Source organism: Pseudopodoces humilis, chromosome 22 (genome assembly GCF_049639895.1).
Source record: "Pseudopodoces humilis isolate 2021_Gansu_Grassland_sample_001 chromosome 22, ASM4963989v1, whole genome shotgun sequence".
NCBI classification, from domain to species: domain Eukaryota; kingdom Metazoa; phylum Chordata; class Aves; order Passeriformes; family Paridae; genus Pseudopodoces; species Pseudopodoces humilis.
The window spans coordinates 1,961,569-1,978,564 of record NC_142221.1 but is presented as its reverse complement, the minus strand read 5'-3'; the positions used below and the strand labels follow the sequence as shown (position 1 = coordinate 1,978,564).

The 16,996-nt window shown below is 42.8% G+C and overlaps 1 protein-coding gene across 2 annotated transcripts in view; it reads left to right on the top strand.

Annotated features, from left to right (window-relative positions):
• Positions 1–2,606: 2,606 nt before the first annotated feature.
• DAB2IP (DAB2 interacting protein) overlaps positions 2,607–16,996 on the top strand; it is a 160,258-nt gene continuing 145,868 nt past the window's right edge. The window contains exon 1 of one of the 2 annotated variants that reach the window (XM_088065984.1): positions 2,607–2,968. In XM_088065984.1, coding sequence (XP_087922110.1) covers positions 2,851–2,968 — 118 coding nt within the window. In that variant the 5' untranslated portion in view covers positions 2,607–2,850. The other variant, XM_014258011.2, reaches the window with a different exon arrangement.

Sequence of the window (16,996 nt, the reverse complement as noted above, 5' to 3'; positions counted from 1 at the left end):
CATTTCCATCCAAAAATTTCTAAATTCCTTTGAAGAGTCAGCTTTCCAAAACTCTCCATTTTGTGATCCACTTAACCTCATGGGTATTGCAGAGAACATGCTCGCTGGACTTCTCTTTCCATGCTCATTAGTTCAGTGTGCTTGGCTCATTTCCTAGGATTTGGTCTAGCACAGCCTCTGACCATCCAGCCATTTGTCTGAAAATCATTCCCCTCTTCCCTTCTGCAGTTTTCCTTTCAGTGCCTGAGCAATTAAAATCCCGAGTGATCAAAGCCCTGGTCTTCCAACTGTCTCTTGTTTTTCACAATCATGGCATGAGCTCCCTTGCCTCACTGCATGAGCTGAGCTCAAACAAAGAAGGTATGACAATTGCTCAATTGTTAGGAATTGTGAAGAGTCTTAGCCAAAATATTGACATCATTCTGACTTACGCATTAAGAATTAATTTTTGCTAGGTCTGTAACTAGAGATTAGCAAATCATTTGGATGTCATTAAAACCAAATTGATTGTCACAAAAAATCATTGGGGTCTAAATAACTATTGCTTTTCCCTTTCCTATCTTGATTTCATGATCCTAGCTATTCTGTAGCATTCCTGGATTATTACTGACTCTCCACAAGGAAAGATTTCACAGGTGTTTATTCTTTTCTGGCTCTAAATTGTCTCTTTTACGTATATGCAGCATCTCTTTCACGGCAGAATACAAATTGTTTCTCTGTTTATAATTTGTCTTGACTCAGATGTTCCTTGCAGAACTATGGGTTTCTTTACATCGACAGTCCTGATTCTCCAGGCATTTTTAGTCCCTTGTGATCGAGGAGTCAGTGAGTCACAGGCTGTGTTTGTATATTCCCACATCCTGAGGTACAGAGCAGGCCTGCTTAGGCCTCCTCATTCCTAAAGGGTCTCCAAATCCCTTCCATAGCCGTTTCTGACAGCCTGGAGGTATGCAATGTGTTGCTCAGAAGTTAAGACACCTTTTTCCATCAGCCACTGATCCTGGCCCGTGGACATGACCCAGAGCAGGTGGAGCACTGCTGACAGGCTGTGCCATGTGCCTGCAGTCACCGAGTAGGTGTTTTTGTGGGGAAGGTGGAAAGAGGGAGGTTTTTTTGTTTTGTCAGCGAGTGGGAGAAGTATTGAAGTTGTAAAGAACATCGGGAGCGTAGGGTGCGAGGGGGGAGAATAGAGGGTTTGCAGCACTGTAATTTCCCCCAGGGCAGAGATCTCAGAACAGTATTTAACAGGAGCTATAGACTGTGCAATACTTAAAACAAATAGATGGAAATGAGTCTTTCTTCTATTAATATGGCCTAGCCCTCAGGAACAGTGCTAAAATGGGTTTGCAAGGCACAATTACCGCAGAGTCCTGTCAGGCTGCTGTTAATTCCTCCAGGCAGAGCTCCGTGTTTTGCTGCCTTCAGCCAGCCATTCATTTGTCCGCCCACAGCCCGGAGCCCCCGGCGGCAGCGGGGAGCTCCAGAGCCGCTTCCCTGGCCCTGGGGAGGGGGAGCTGCTGGGGCAGGAGCGTTACCCAGGCCTGAAATAGCAGCCCCTGCCTGCCTCGGTGCTCTGGTACCAGCCACGGCAACCCCAAAATGCACCCAGGCTGCTCTAGGTGTTTAGAGCGATTCTTGCCTTGGATTCTGTGAAAAGCGTTCTTTTGAAACAAGGTATGTTTTAATACCTTAGCTGGAGTGTGGAGGAAAGAGTTTGAATTGTGGTTTCAAGGTGAAATTGATCCTGAAAGCTAGATTCGAAGAATTATTTCAGGATTGTTGTAACAGCGATATGAATTCACCTTTCGGAGGCACAGCTTGGTTTAGAGTTGCACTTTGATATATTTTTCTGTTATTTTGTGGATATGTCTTCAGAGAAAATGAAATTTTTATTCTTCAGCCAGGTGGTGGAGTCTTCTTCCTCAGCCCTTGCACTGTATCATTTACCCAAGAAGTTCAAAGCATGTAGAGCTGGGAGGTTTCGGCTCCCTTCCTGTGAGATAAGATATATTTCAATGTCACTATCACAGAAGATTGAGGCACGGGGAGCAGTTGTGAATTACGAGAGGTCTCAAGGAGGTAGTGGCAGACCAAGGAGCAGAGTGAAGGTGACCTGATTTGCAGTGCTGTGATCTGGCTGTCAGCTGATACAGGCTCTGTGGAGAGACTCTGGTGTCATTTACCATCCGAGTCCAGCCAAGCTGGGGCTCGTCCTTCAGCTCCTTTGCAGGAGCTTTTCCAACGCCAGCCTAGCAGCAGCCTAGCTTGGCAGAGCAGGGAAATGCAGGACAAGGTCCCCAGCCAAAGGCTGCTGCTGCGGCAAGTTCCGAGTGCCCGGCGCAGAGTCCCGGAGCTGCCTCCCAGTCAGGCACGGGCTGGGCTATTCATTCTGCAAACAGCCTCCTTCCTCTCCATGCCAGCCCGAGGGACACGGGGGAATGGCAGAGTTTATTATAAACTGAGTGAAGGAACAGACTATTGCTGGAGGAGATCCAGGGTTATAAAAGATTGGAGCGGGGAGGGGGGAGGAGGAGGGAACAGGACATAATTTGTGTTTGTGCGTGAGGGGGTGCAGACTGCTGGCTTCAGCGAGACATTCCCCAAACCCTCAGGACCTCTGCCTGGTTTTGGTGGGATTTTGTGCAGTGCATCCCGTGCTGTGTCAAAGCCCACTTACTTTTTATTGTATCAATCATCCTCTTTATGCAGCACCACGACTCGGAGAACGCTTGCAGGTCCTGTTCTGAATGAGCAGCGCTCGCTGCCAGCTCAGCCTAGTTACTGCTGTAACTTAGTCTGGGGGATGGGAGAAAAAGGTTGCTGCTACTTTAAATATAATGCATTAAGAGGATGCTGGAAAAAGGCCTGCATGCTGTAATACCCAGCCATCGAGTTGGAAAAGGAGCCAGATGTAATACAAAAGAAGAAACACAGCCTCTTATGGATGCTGCACTAATTCATAAATCAGGTGAATCAGCTTAGGCAACTGCTGTGTTTTTATGCCTCTGCTGCATGGAGAACTGCATGTTGGATGCTTTTATTTGAAGTAATGGAACCAGATAATCCTTTGGACCAGGACAACTCCAATGGTAAGAAGTAGAAAACATAGAAGAGAGAGCGAAAAAAAGGGATAATGAGAGTGTCTGAGTTACCCATCCTGCTAAAGGCACAGGGGTAGGCATGTGTTTGTAATGTCTTCTGCATGGATAAGTGGAACTGAATGTGGGAATGTGCTTCACAAGAGCTTAGAAATCCCTCTGTTTACAGGCTCTGGAGACAAACATGTAGTAGACTGATACATTGAGATATTTATTCTACTGGAAGGAACAGGAAGCAGGCAGAATTAACCTGAGCAGTCTGTGCAGAGGGAAGAGGGACCTGTGCATTCCACCTTATTCAGTTTGGGGGGCTTTTTGCCACTAAGAAAAGAATGGAACTTTGTGCCGTATGTGCTGTCAGATGTAGCATTTGGGAACAGATTCTTTATCTGTGGAAAGCTTTCCTCCAGGCAGATGCATGAGTAATTTACTTAGGAAGATATATTTAGCCAAGGACCACATAAACTCACCCTGGAATTAAAGTCCATGGTTAAAAATGCAGCTATTCCATGGATTTATAGCATTCCACATGCTGATGTTCTGCTATCCAGTCTATTGGAAAGCACACAAAAAAGCATAAATTGAGGGGAAAAGTTGTTTGCAAGTCTTATTTCTCTGTTAGTAGAGAGAATTGGCTGCATTGAGGATAACAAAGTATTCATGTTTATGAAAACAATTTCAGATGGTGATTTTTGGAATAAATTGATTCTCAACTGTTTAATATGCATTTGGTATATTCTGAATACAGCTTGAAATACACTAAATATTCCACTTCCTACATAAATATTGTTCAGGAAGTAGTTATGGATTTCCCACAGCATATTCTGCCGATAAACAGAGCTTCAAGTCTGACTCCACTGCAGTGTTAATATCACAGAGACCTAAAACTGTGCGGAAAGAATGTGGTTAAGGGAATGAAGTAACATTTAAACTATGTGAACAGTTGACTGGGCAGATATAAGTGGGCAGCACTGCTTTACTTGGGGCTCTATGCCCTGCTGAAATCAAACTTAATCAAGGACAGATTTCAGTGGTGTTTCAAATGATAATATTTTCATGAAAATATTAACAGGGGAGTCTCACACTTCTTATTTCTCTTTTCTACTCTATTTCATATGTAGTTATATTAATTCCTCTCAAGAAGAACAGTGTCTGCCTCTCATGTCTCATACCTCCTCTTAGACCACAGAGACACGGAATTAAATCTCATTTTCTTTACAGCAGGAAGTTTTAGGATTTTCAGGGAAGTGCATGCATAGTTTGAGCTGATATTAACAAATATATAACCAGGTGTTCTTGCCCACCTGGCCTTTATGAGTAACAGAGAGTGTCTGGGTTCTGAGGGAAATACAAGTTTAACTTTATTTTCTCTACTATGTTAAATTCCTAACTGAATTTAGAATGCATAGTTTAAGATACATAATTTCTCATTCTTTTCTTGCAGACATTTAAGTATATTCTGTCACATTGTGTAGAAACTTTGTTTTCCTACAAAATATTTGAATAAGTCAGCAAACACTGGGAAGGTTCATAAGCTGGGAAATTAGAGATAAGCAAGCACTGCTGGTACCAAGGATCTGGGATAAAACTTCACTGCTTCCTCTTCCTAACTATGTAAATCCCCATCTTCCTCTTAGTTTTGTTTAAATTACTTTGATTTAAACTATCTCATTGTAAACAAATGGCTTGAACCATTTATTGATCAGAAGGTCAGTTCCTTCCCTGTGCTGCTGCTGGAGCTGCGGCATTGCAGGACTGAGGGACTCAACTGCTGTTCTGAGATCCCAGGCATTATTTTGCATGAATTCAGTAAACAGAAAGTTCTCAGAAATTGGCCAGCAGAGTGCTGTTCAGGAAGATTTGCCCCTTGAGAGCATTCCCTTGTTCTGGAAACAGCTCCTTGGTCCCTTGGATATCCAGCAGCTCTGGACATGCTGGGAACATTTGTGTTTATCCCAGTGGGCTGTTCATGTGACAAGTCTTAATGCCCTGGGGAGTGACCATGACTTGGAACTCCTGTGCTTGCTGTAGAAGTGCCTTTTTACCTTCAAGAATGCCAAATTAAATCCCTTTTTCTGCCAGCAGAATGAAGTCCATTCTTTAATTTTTGCTCTGTCTGAGAGTCCATGTAGGTTAACCACCTACCTTAAAATTCAGCCTTGGCTCCTTCTGTGTTGCTTATTTCCAGCGCAATCAAGAGATGATTAATGACAGAAAAAGCTGTTCTGAAGAATTTGTGGCAATAATGTATTTGAGAGTTGCTTTTCTTGTCTCCTGCAGCCCTTCCATTTGCTTACTAATGTGCATGAATTCAGCTCACAGGACGTTGGTGGAATATTCAAGACTGGGAATCTGTCTCATTTCTTAGCACAGGGTTGTTTTTCTTTTTTCCTAATCAAATTAAGTTGCCAACTTTTAATGGAGATGCCTCATAGATTTATTATTGCTTGTAGTTGGAACAGGGAATCACCACTCATTTATGTGGGGGATTTAAGCTGTGTTGGTTGCCTTGACGTAACAGTCCCTGGAATAAAACCACCACCTGTGGGTGCAGCGGTTACTGGATTTTTCTCTGTGATTCTCCAGGGAGCTGCAGTGCTTGATGGCCTTGAGCACAGCCTGACAGGCATTGGAGATTTGTGCAGGGGGTTCGGTAACTTTTCTCCTTCTGTGCATGGGATAAAGGCTCACAGAAAGTTACAGGTTCTCATATGGATTTTAAAAATCATTAAAGCAACCCCCACATTATTTTCTCCTTCTCCCCCACCCATTATTTTCTTTCCATTCTCTGGAATGCAGGTGTGTAGAGAAAGATTATTGTCATTTTATGATGGCTCACAGCTCTGACTTTTTGAAGTGTTTTTTTTAAACGTACTGGCATGGATTTACTTGATTCTTTTCACAAAAAAAAAAAAAAAAAAAAAATCTTGGAAGAAACTTGCTGAAAAATGTGCTGATTCCAAAACCATAACCCTAAATTACCCATTTCAGAGGGATGACATATCAGAGCTATGGATTTCTCTTTTGTACTATAACCACTTGCTGCTCCAAGAATAAAAGACAGCTCAGCAGCTTTCTGCAAGCTGCTGAAGATTTATAAGATGTTTTATTTGTGTGCAAACTCTTGAGTACAAAATATATATGAATTATGTATTCTTTGTGTCCTCTAATTGCTCAGATCTCAGTTTGTACAGCTTTTGTCAACACTGGAACCACCTCTGAGTTTATTCTTTTCTGTGTCCTCACAATATTTCTTTGTGATTCGGTTGTTAATCCTTTAAGAGCACAAGATTTTTATTAGGCTTTTTGAACAACCTTGTAGACCAGATCCCAACTACTGGTTTTAGTGGAATCATACTCCCTACACAATAGGTGTGAATCACAGATGCAGATTTTTTGCCACAAAGAAATAAAATTAAACCATTGTGCTTCAATAACACAATAATTACAGCATATTTTTTTCAGTCTCTGAAGTACACATTGAACCAAGTGAATTACTTGGATGACAGCCAGGGTTGAACTTTGTCTGCTGTTGGTAATTGAGATTCTTCAGGCACTGTTCGAGGGCAGTAATGACATCCTGGCCTCAGTGACACCTTGGTGTGCATTAAAAATCACAACTGGTAGAGAGGAAAACAGAAACAAGGGCTGGGAACGCAGAATTTTTGGTAGGTCGTGTGGTAGCAGAGTTGAGTGAGAAATCTCCAGGGAAATGGGGGATCAAGGATACAGCAGATTACTGGATAATGATATGTTGATGCTTTCTACAATTTCCAGGTTGGAAACTGAGTTGGGGACAACCATTGCATGCAGTGGTTTTCTCTCTGTCCCTGCTGAAATCAGTAGAAGAGGACAGAGCCAGTCAATAAATGAGCATCCCACTGAATTATGGGCATTTAATAAGGGAGAACCATCCAGATGGAATCCTGAAGGAATATTCAAGGAATAAAATGTAACCATCCATACTTGGAGGTGCTGGAAACAGTCACAGTCATCTCTTGGTTCTTTGGAGCTAAAGAAAAGGGTCTTTTCATAGGCAAATTCAAAGCCTCTTTTATATTCCTCCAAAAAGAGAGGAACTTCAGAGCATTGTGAGGGAACCTCCCAGATCCATCTCATCCACACAGCACTGCCACTCAGAACTTTCTACATCAGCCATAGCTGGAAGGGGAATTCAGCATAACTGGATGGAAAGGAAGAGTGCACAGGCAAGGGATTTCCTGGGAGCAGAGATGAGGAGTTCAAGCTTACATTTGATGTATCAAGGTGTTTATAGGTGAGAAGCTTTTAAATTAATGAGACTCCAGTAGCAGCTGTCAGGAGCTGGAGGAGCCCAGAAGGAAGTGACCCTTATTAATGAGATCTGAGCCCCTCATTTTGACCCAGTGGGGTTTCTGAGCCCTTCAGCCAAGAATTGCTGGGATGCCATGGGTGTAACTCAGCTGTTGGCCAGGAGCCTCCTCTTCTGGTGCTGCCCAGAGAGATGGGTATGTGCTGATGCCTCCCACCCCTGGCTGACAAACCCACCCTACAGCTGGATGTACAGAATAGAGAGCTGCTTACGCTGAGCTGATGTTCCTTATAGTGTCTGATTGGGACATTTGCCTGGGAGCTTCCTCAGAGCGTTATCCCAGCACTTTGAGCATTATGGGGATCATGTTTGGATTTTGATGTGCTTCCTCTCTGAGCATTTCCAAGGAAGCAGCACATGGAAAAGCTGTAATTGCCGAGTATTCCTTCTGCTGGTAGAGGCTCAGAGGCCCAGCAGATGCCTTGCTCAGTGAGTCAGTTGTCAAAATGATTTTGGCTGCTATGGAGCTTAGTGCAGGGATCAGAATATACCTGCCAAAATGAGGCTTCAGAAAATGTTTATTTTCCTAGCAGATCTAGATATGCCTCTAGTTTTGTTTTACACCTTCTAACACTTCTCTAGCTGTAGCTGAAGGTTGGTGGGCAGCTGTGGCAGATGTTATAACTTGAGCCCTTGTTCTTTGTGCTGGAGCTGCTTGTGTGGGTTTGTTTGCTTAGTATTGGGTGGGCAGGGCTTGGCTGATGGAGCAAAACGATGCCTCTGGATGTGGGTCCTGCTCTGAATCCTAGGCAGAAACCCTAACACTTGGTGTTTTGAAAATAGGAGAGTAAAATGCAAATAGTGTTCTCTTATTTGGTCCAGAATGAAGGAAAAGAAAAAAAGACAAAATAATAACAGTAAAAGTTAGTCCAGAGTTCACAAAATTTTATTGTCTCTCCGACTGGCCCTCTGTTTGCAGAAGTGCTGTTAGAGCCATTCTCCTGGCAGGGAGAATATCCCTGAAGAGTTTTTCACAGTCCATGTGTCAGACAGGAATGCAAAGGATCAATTTACAGCCAGAGACAAAGATCTGAAAATGTCCGGGGGGATCTGGGGGAGTGTTTCTCACCCCAAATAGTTTCAGTGATTTAAGTGATCCCACTTGCCCGACTGCAGCCTGTGTCCAGCTTTGCTGGGTTCAGCAGCAATAAAAACAGTCTGTGGCTGCAGCAGAGCTGGGGCAGGAGCACCATGCACAGCAAAACCTCCTCGCAATCACTTCTGCTACAGAGCTAGAGAGAATTCCAGCGTATTGTGGAAAGCTCAGGAGTGTGCCACGGTATTCCAGGGAGAACCCGGGTGCTGTGTGTGTTTCCATGAGTAACTTGCTTTGTTTAGCAGATCATCTTTTATTATTGGGTTGCAGCTGTCAGAAAAAACAGGCTGAGGAGTTGTATTTAGAAGTGCCCTCTGGATGGGATGGTTTGGAAGCTGCACAGAGCAGTTGGAAGCACTTTCCAGTTCACTTTGGCCATTTTTTGGATAATGGTTCTACTTTCACTGAAAGTTGGTAGTCATTTTTATTTTATATATTCTTGGAGATATTTGTTTTATTGTCATTTAAAGTTTCCTGGTAAACTTCAGGCAAAACTAGAGGATGTATTAATCTATTTCATGTAATTTGCAACAAAGTCTGCAAAATCAGGCCTTAATCTTAGAAATACACATTAATGTATTCAGCAGGAGACGGCACGAGGGGTTTGTCTGAGGAAGAGCACACACACAGTTCATCCTTTGTTTTGACTCTTACAAATGTTTGTTGTTTTTAAAACTGAAAAAAAAAGGAGAAGGTTTAATTATTGTGACTTTTAACCCAAGATGAAGCTGATCACACAAATTCAAGGCACAGGAAAAGTAATCAGCGTTTAGGATTTAGGGAAAAAAAGCAGGTGCATTCAAGTTGAAGCCAGTGCTCAGCACACTGAGAGCTGCTGACCCTCCTGCCTGTGCCTCTGCCGAGGAGAGAGGCAGGTTTTATTTTCCCTGCTTATTCATTTTCTGAGTCATTCATCTTGTGCTATAGCTATTGAAAACTGTAACAGAGTCTGGGAAGCACTTGGCTTTTGAGTGCTGCCTCCTGATTGGACTGGGGAATGCTGCTGTTCGGGAATAATGTGTGAATACCATCTGCTCCGAGGAGCCGGGAGCCTCCGTGGATTCTGCAGGAGAGGCACCTTTAAAAGCCAGGACTCCAGGCAAGGGGAGCGCGCCTGCCTTCCCTCTTTCTTATCCAAACTTCTAGTTGTCACTGGATTGCCTTTCTGTTTCCCTGTGGAACTTTCTTCTGCTTTGCCCGAGGGCTGAGTTGTTTCTCCTGTGGGTTTTTGGGGGTGTTTTTCCTTTATTTTTTTCCTTGTGTGGGATTTCTTCTGGGGTTCAGCATGCACACCAAGCCGGGAAATGAATCAGGGAGTTTTGCAGCTGTTTATTGCAACACAAGAGTTAACGTGGAATGTCTGAGTTGCTTTGAGAAACTACTTCCAAAAATTTGACCTGCTCGTAAAAAGGTAAGCAGGGAAAGACTTTGGAATTTCGGGACTGACTTTTTACTTGCAGGGGGGGTTTGTTTTGTTAAGAATGAATGTGTCTCATTTGCAATGTACAGTTGCCTTCTAGCAGTGCCTGGGATCAAAGACTGGGGTTTGTCTCCAAATTTCTTTAATGAGCAGAGTTGGAACAGATTGTCTCTTTTGTGTTGAAATTGTTTTACAATAGGTCTTAACCCAAACTTTCTGCAGTGTGAGTGTGAGCGTAATTCAGAACAGCAGCTCTATTTTGGGTTTGTATCTTTATGCAGAGAACTCTCAGGTCTCATTTTCCTGCTTCTGGAATCTCTTTTTCTGTTATCTCAGACCAAGCACAGTTTGTTTCCAGCAGTCTGTACTTCCACTTTCAGAGGACAAGATGTAGTTTGTGAGCTTGTTAAATCCTGCCCAGTAATGACCTGCAGAGAGAACTGGAGCCATTCCTTCACCTCAGGACAGCAGGCCTGATGCCACAGCCTGGGGCCATCACTCTCTCCCTGTTAGCACATCCTGAACTCTTGCATGTGACTTCTAAAATATGGCTATAAATTTTCTTTTCTGCAGGTTGCATTCCAGTTAGACTCTTCTATCTACACAAGGCAAAGTTAGCAAGTTAGCAAAGGGAGGGCAAGAAATATTAAAGGTTTGTAAAATCCTGTCCCTCCTTCCAGTGAGCCAGATTATTCATTTTACTGTGAACTGTTCAAGGGAGAAATCTGCAAAAAATAGTTCTAAGACTTTGCTGAAGATTCATGGTAATTAATTTTTGACAAATACCTGATTTTTACCTTCTTTTGTGTTGGTATGTTAATGGTAACTGTGCAGCAAGTGTGTGAGTTGTATGTACTGATATGTGCTGCAAGGCAAATGTTAGTACCTGTAATTGAGGGAACAGAAGATTTATGTAACTGATCTGACCTAAACTTTTCATATTCAATCAACTTCAGGTAAACAAGAGAAGGTCATGCTCCTACTGTGCTTCCATACACCCAGGCCTGTGGAGCAAATGTTCTGGAGTACAGCAAAGAGCTGTTGCATTGACAGTGAGGCATCTTTTCACTTAGTCATTTTCCTGGCCCACTGCCAGATCATCAAAAGCAACTCCTTTAATGAAAAAAAAACTTACTTTGCTGAAGCCTAAATCAGGAAAATTGTGGCAAGTCACGGAAGGAATTAGGAGTTGGGCTTTGATGACCTTGGGGGTCTCTTCCAGCTGATTCTGTGATGGAATGCCTGGATCACACCAAGCTGCAGCACCAGGACAGCTGGAGGCACAGTGCTTGCTGGGGACATGGGATATGTGGGTTAAGCTCTCATGGTGCCATGTGTGCCACTCGTTTTCTGGATGCTCGAAAACCTTTGAAAGGTCTTGTATGCATCAGTCCAAGTGGGGTTTTCCAGTAATATCACATTTTGGGGACAGAAAAGCTATTTGTTATTAATTGATAATAACAACAACAGCAACAACCATAATAAATTCTCACTTAGGTCTTTTTTGCTGGAATTATATTGTCAGTTGTAGATTTCCCAGCCTGTCATTGGGCCAGACGTGATGGTTATAAAGAGGAATGAAATTCTGACCTCTGAACTCCAGAGGATCTGTTCCATTCCAGACCTGGCTCCAGAAGCTTTCTCAGCCACTGTCAGGAGTGACCAGTTGAATATGGGATGTGGAATCAGAGCTCTGTAGTTCCGTGGGATGTCCATATGCATGCTCAGATCAAGCACCAGCTGGTTGGAAAAGTGTGTTTATTTTTTGCTTTTCATACTTCATCCAACAGCAGTTCCTTGGTTCACTGGTGTGACTGTGACAGATATTCTTGTAAGGGCAGAGTTTCCTGGTTATAACCCTTCTGCAGAGGGTTCCTGCTGGATCCCTCCCGAACCCTTACACAACTTAGCACTGGTCAATATTTCCTTTTAATGGGATCCTGTGTAGCTGCAAACCACTTTTTGTGTGCCTGCCTGTGGCTGATGTGCTGCTCTGATCATCAGCACTGCAATGCTCCAGTGTTTTGCCCTCTCTAATCCAGATAACTTAGTGCCAGTTTAAATATGCTGCTTTTACCCTCTTCTTCTGAAGGGGAGCTGGGTTAGAAGCGCCTTGTCCAGGGTCACACACAGGGAGTTTTTCTCATGGTATTGCAGTGGCACAGGATCTCCTGTGTTCTCCATTAGTCTTTTGCCATTCTTCTTCCTCCACAGTCTTCCTCCTTTCCCATTTCCCTTTCTTTGCTCTTCTTCCCAATTACAAATTGCTGAAAGACATTTGTCATTTCGCTGTGGGAGCACAGTCCACCTGGCATGTCTTTTGGAGTCTGGAAAATCTCAGCACAGGTTTTTCAGCAAACCAGGGTTTTTGTTTCCTTGAAGATGAAGAATTCTCATTTTCACTGCAAGAAAGTACTTTATTTTGCTAAAGTGGCAACTCTGGCAATGCCACATCATTATATATTTACATCCTAATCTCAGAAATCCACACAGATTCCTTTCCTCTTCTCTTCCACCACAACTCTCTTGTCTGACTTGGTTGCCAGACCTTCCCTGGGAGTTCAGTCTCCTTAATTCACAAAGAATGTGGCTCCTTCTGCCATACTCAGTGCCTGGTGTCTAAATCAGGACATTTCTAGTGAACTTCAGCTTAAGATAAGTCTGACCTACCTAGAATTGAGGTTTCCAGTTTTCAGACATGACCCAGAGTGATGAGGCTCTACCACTACCATGAAATTCTCTGCCTGTATCTGCGCTAGCCTTGCTTTTTATGTAATCTAATAGTCCTTTGCCAAGGAGTAAAATGTAATAAGAACTATTTTTGTGATCTTGGGAGTATTTTTGCTGGCTCTGAGCTCCTTGGAATAGATGCCGCCTCCTGTTATGATGTCATTGCTCCTGGTGCTTGCCAGTAGACTATCACCATGTTAAAAATCAAGATAAGAAAATCAAGATAAAAAATTGGTATTTTGCCTCAATGTAGGTCAGATGAAGCACAGAAACCAATGCTTTAACAGAAGAGAAGCATTGATGGGGAGAGAAGGACTTCAGAAAAACTGGGACAATCCAGTGGTAAGCACAGGAGACCAGAGAATTCCTGGTTCCTGGCTCAGACCAGAGAAACCATTTTGCAGAGCAGCTGTGGAAGTGAAAATCAGAAAAAGGAGGGTTGATTTAGAATTTCCTCATGGAAATTTTGGGAGTCCTTCTTTCTCTCAAGGAATTTCACCCCACATCTTCTCTTTTGTCACAGGAAACTCTGCCAACAACCTGTCCTGGGTTAGATTCCTGACCCAGAATGTCATTCTGGGAACAGTACAGAGTGACTGGATAAGATTTATTGGGACTCAAATAAATCTTGGAAATTTAGCCCTAAAAACACGTCGCCAGAACTTCATGGCAATTTTGTGAGGGGTTTTTAAATGCTCAAACCCTGATTTCCTACTCCTTGTTCTGAGATTGTAATTTTTAATTAAGAAGCAGAGAACTGAAGGCAAAGAATAGTGTCAGTTGGGATGAGTCTTGTACTAAACTTCCTTCTGCAGCCCCTGTGTAACAGAGCTGAAATTAAATGGCTTAAGGACAGTGTGGAAGAACTGAAACTCTAGAGTAAAGTCAAGGTTTGAGAATTGGTATCTTATTTTAGTATTTTTGGTCAAAAAGGTACAAAAGGCCTTTTGAGATTTCTGTTGTTTTATGTGCCTTTGGAAAGTGCTGCCTGTCTTCTTGATCTCAGGCATTTGAGCCATCTATGAGCAATGTGGTGAATTTTTTTAAGCTCTGTTGTGAAAATATTGGTGCTTTGTCAGTAAATCAGTTCAGTTCTGGTGCTTACTATCATTTTCCTTGCAAATGGATCCCACATCAAGAAATGTTCTTGAATATTTTAAGCTAATTATATATGTACATATTTTGGTGTTGGATAGAGATTAAATATAAATTAAAAACCAACACAGAAACATATTCCCCAATGGATTGTAAGAAACTTTCTCCTACTATAAAAATCTTGTATCCCAGTAGATGTACCATGGATATTTTGAAAGTGCTGTAATGTTTAAGGGTTAGGGTCCATCTCTTACAGATGCTTTGGATGTGTTCCCTGGAGGCCAAGCCAAGGAACATCGTGTCCTGTCCTTTTGTCTGTCCTGATTTCTAATGAATCAATCCCTGATTTTCCTCCACTGAATGGGCAGATATGCATCTTAAGAGAAAAGATACTCATTTCTCTGTCCCTGATCTTCCATGTTTCAGGGAGCATTGAAAATTTCCAACCCTTCCCTCGTTGTTTCTTCTTTTACCACTTGAAAATGTTCTTGGGAGATTTTATCTTGCTCTGTGGATTGCTGGGTGCATTAGCACAGCTTCTGGTTGCCAGAGCTCTCACTAAGTAGAACTGGTTTCAATAAATCATTGTAGCTTTGGAAAGTCTGGAGTTCCAGTCATGGGAGCTCAGAAGAGGGAGGGGGAAACAGGAATACAAGAGCTTTTCCAGCTGGGGAAAGAGCAAAGGTAATTCTCCACAGAGGAGTCTGAACAGAGAGGTCTCTGATGGAAGGTTGTGGGTATCGTTCTCTTACAGGCTGGATTAATATTTCATCCAGAGAGACGGAACAAAGTCTTGTTCTGGATGAAAGTGGAGAAGTGAGTGATTCAGCTTATTTTGTCAGGCATCTCCCTGCCTGTACAGCATTTTTCTAGCTATGGAGAAAGAGTGCTCTGTCTGGAGTGCCAGTTGGAGATCCTGGAGCTATTGCTTGGCCTTTGTCTCAGGCTGGTGCAGCTGATCCCTCCCTTGCTTTCCTGAGCAGTAAAATTCCCACCCCAGATTTAAATCTCCCTTTGTCAGTGATTCAGGCTCATACACAGCACCTCTGTTTCATTCAGATCCGAACTGCTTCAGGTAACCTGTGTCTGTCAAGGTTTGAAGTAGTGATCTTCTTATTTTAATAAATCCTGCAGTAGGACATGGGCTTTAACTCCCCTTTGCTATTCCTGTTCCCTGTCCAGGGTAAGCTTGGAAATCATTTGAGTTTTGGTTTGTTTTTTTTTTTTTTTCTTTTAATTGCTACTTGCTCTCATAAGCCATACGATGCTTTTGATAAGAGTCATCAAATTTTACTGCTATCACTATAATCTCAGTGCTGTTAACCATCTGTATCTCTCCTCATGTTCTGTAGAAACTGAAGAGAAAACAAATACATAGTTAATTTTAGCACATCACTCCTCTTAATGGATTTTGTGTCCCAAGTAGCAGCACTGTTTAGTGTGTCGACAAATAACCTCATGGAAACAAGGAAGAATCCACACACACATTCCTTAACGGTTTAAAGCCCTTAGGTCTGTGTTACAGGGATCAGGAGTGGCCTGCAAAGGGTTTGAGTCACACAAAAGTCTGGACACTTTGTTATAACATCCATAAATTGTAACTTTTGTTTGGGGATTTTAATTCCATGGAATCTGAACTTGAGAAACGAAGTCAGATGAAGAGTCACCTGTGTCTGTACCTGGTGATGAGCTGTGACCAGTAACAGAAGAACAGAGCAGGGAAAGGGGAAAAATCTGAGCTGAGTAAAGAGAAACCTGGGCAAAAGGTGTGGAGAAGTTGTGCAGCATGGATACAAGCCTGGGATACAGACCTGGGATACTTCCCTTTGATCCTAGAAAAGGCAGAGGCAGCTGGAGAAGAGCAGTGGCCCAGCTAACAGGACAGCCCATGCCCACAGCCCAGTCCTGCCTTTATGGAGCCATTTATCCTCCTCACTTCTCAGCATCCAGCCCTATGGAAGGGCTGCCAGATGTCACACCTAATACAGGATTTCCTGTACTTCACCTCAGATCCTGGGATTTGTTTAAAAACATGTGCAATATTACCTTTCTTGTGCCTGAGCTGAAAGATGGGAATCACTTCACAGCCAGTGACCTCCCAGGCTGTGCTTTCCTGACTTCCTCGGCTGCTCAGGAGCCAGAGGAGGCCCGTGTTGTTGGACAGGTGGAAATGCAGCTCTGCAGTCAGACACCTGCCAGCTCTCCATGACCAGGGAACACTCCTGATCCTGGGCAGGACCCTCCCTCAGGAGTGGCAGTCCCTCTGCTCTTACATCCCAGCGCTTACAGGAAGAACCACACACTCTACAAAGGTCATTCTACTGCTGATTACCTTCAAGGAGCACCAACTGCTCAGCAGGTGCAGTCTCACCTGAATAATGTACAGGAATTTGCCATTAATTGAAATATACATTAGAGATAGGCTGAAGTTAAATATTTTTTTAAATTACCCCCACCCCACCAAAGGACATGAAAAGAAAACTGTATCTCACTGTGTTGTTCAACTTTTTATGTAATGAAAATCACAAAGGAAAAGGTTTATTTTTAAGATAATGGTAAAATACAACAGAGGGACCGAGTCACAGATAGGAAGGACTGTCTTGAGAGCAAAATTACCATTTCATTTAGGCTTCACTGGAGTGGCCAGGATTGGTGTTTAAGATTACATAGGTGTCCATCAAAACCTTCCAATATTATATTTAATCATTGTGGAGACACAGAAGGGGTCCCACAATAAAAATGATATCTTTTAAATTTCCTGGTCATAGTGCTTTAACCTTTATATCACCAACAGCCAAGATTCAAACAGAAATGTGCACTGAAACTCTGTAATTTTATATATTCCCAGTTTTTTTCTTTATAGGAATCCATTTAAAATTACACAAGAAACCTCTCTTCATCTTCTGAGTGTTTCACTGATTAGCATAATTTATAGCCAGTTTTGTGAATAAGGTGATTGTACCCAGGTGATTGCAAAAAGGTCTGTGGATCTCAGCTTTATAAATATTATTCTGAATCTAACTTTGTTAAAGTAATTGATGTAACATGAGCGAGTGCTGTGCAGAGCTCTTCAAGTGCAGAGACCACACACTGTGTAATCTCTGGAGCCAGTCTTCATCATGCCTTTGCTTTTCTTAGCAACAAAATTAACTCCATCACTATAAAATTTAGCCAATACTTTACCTCTGCAGTCAGAATCTTCTCAC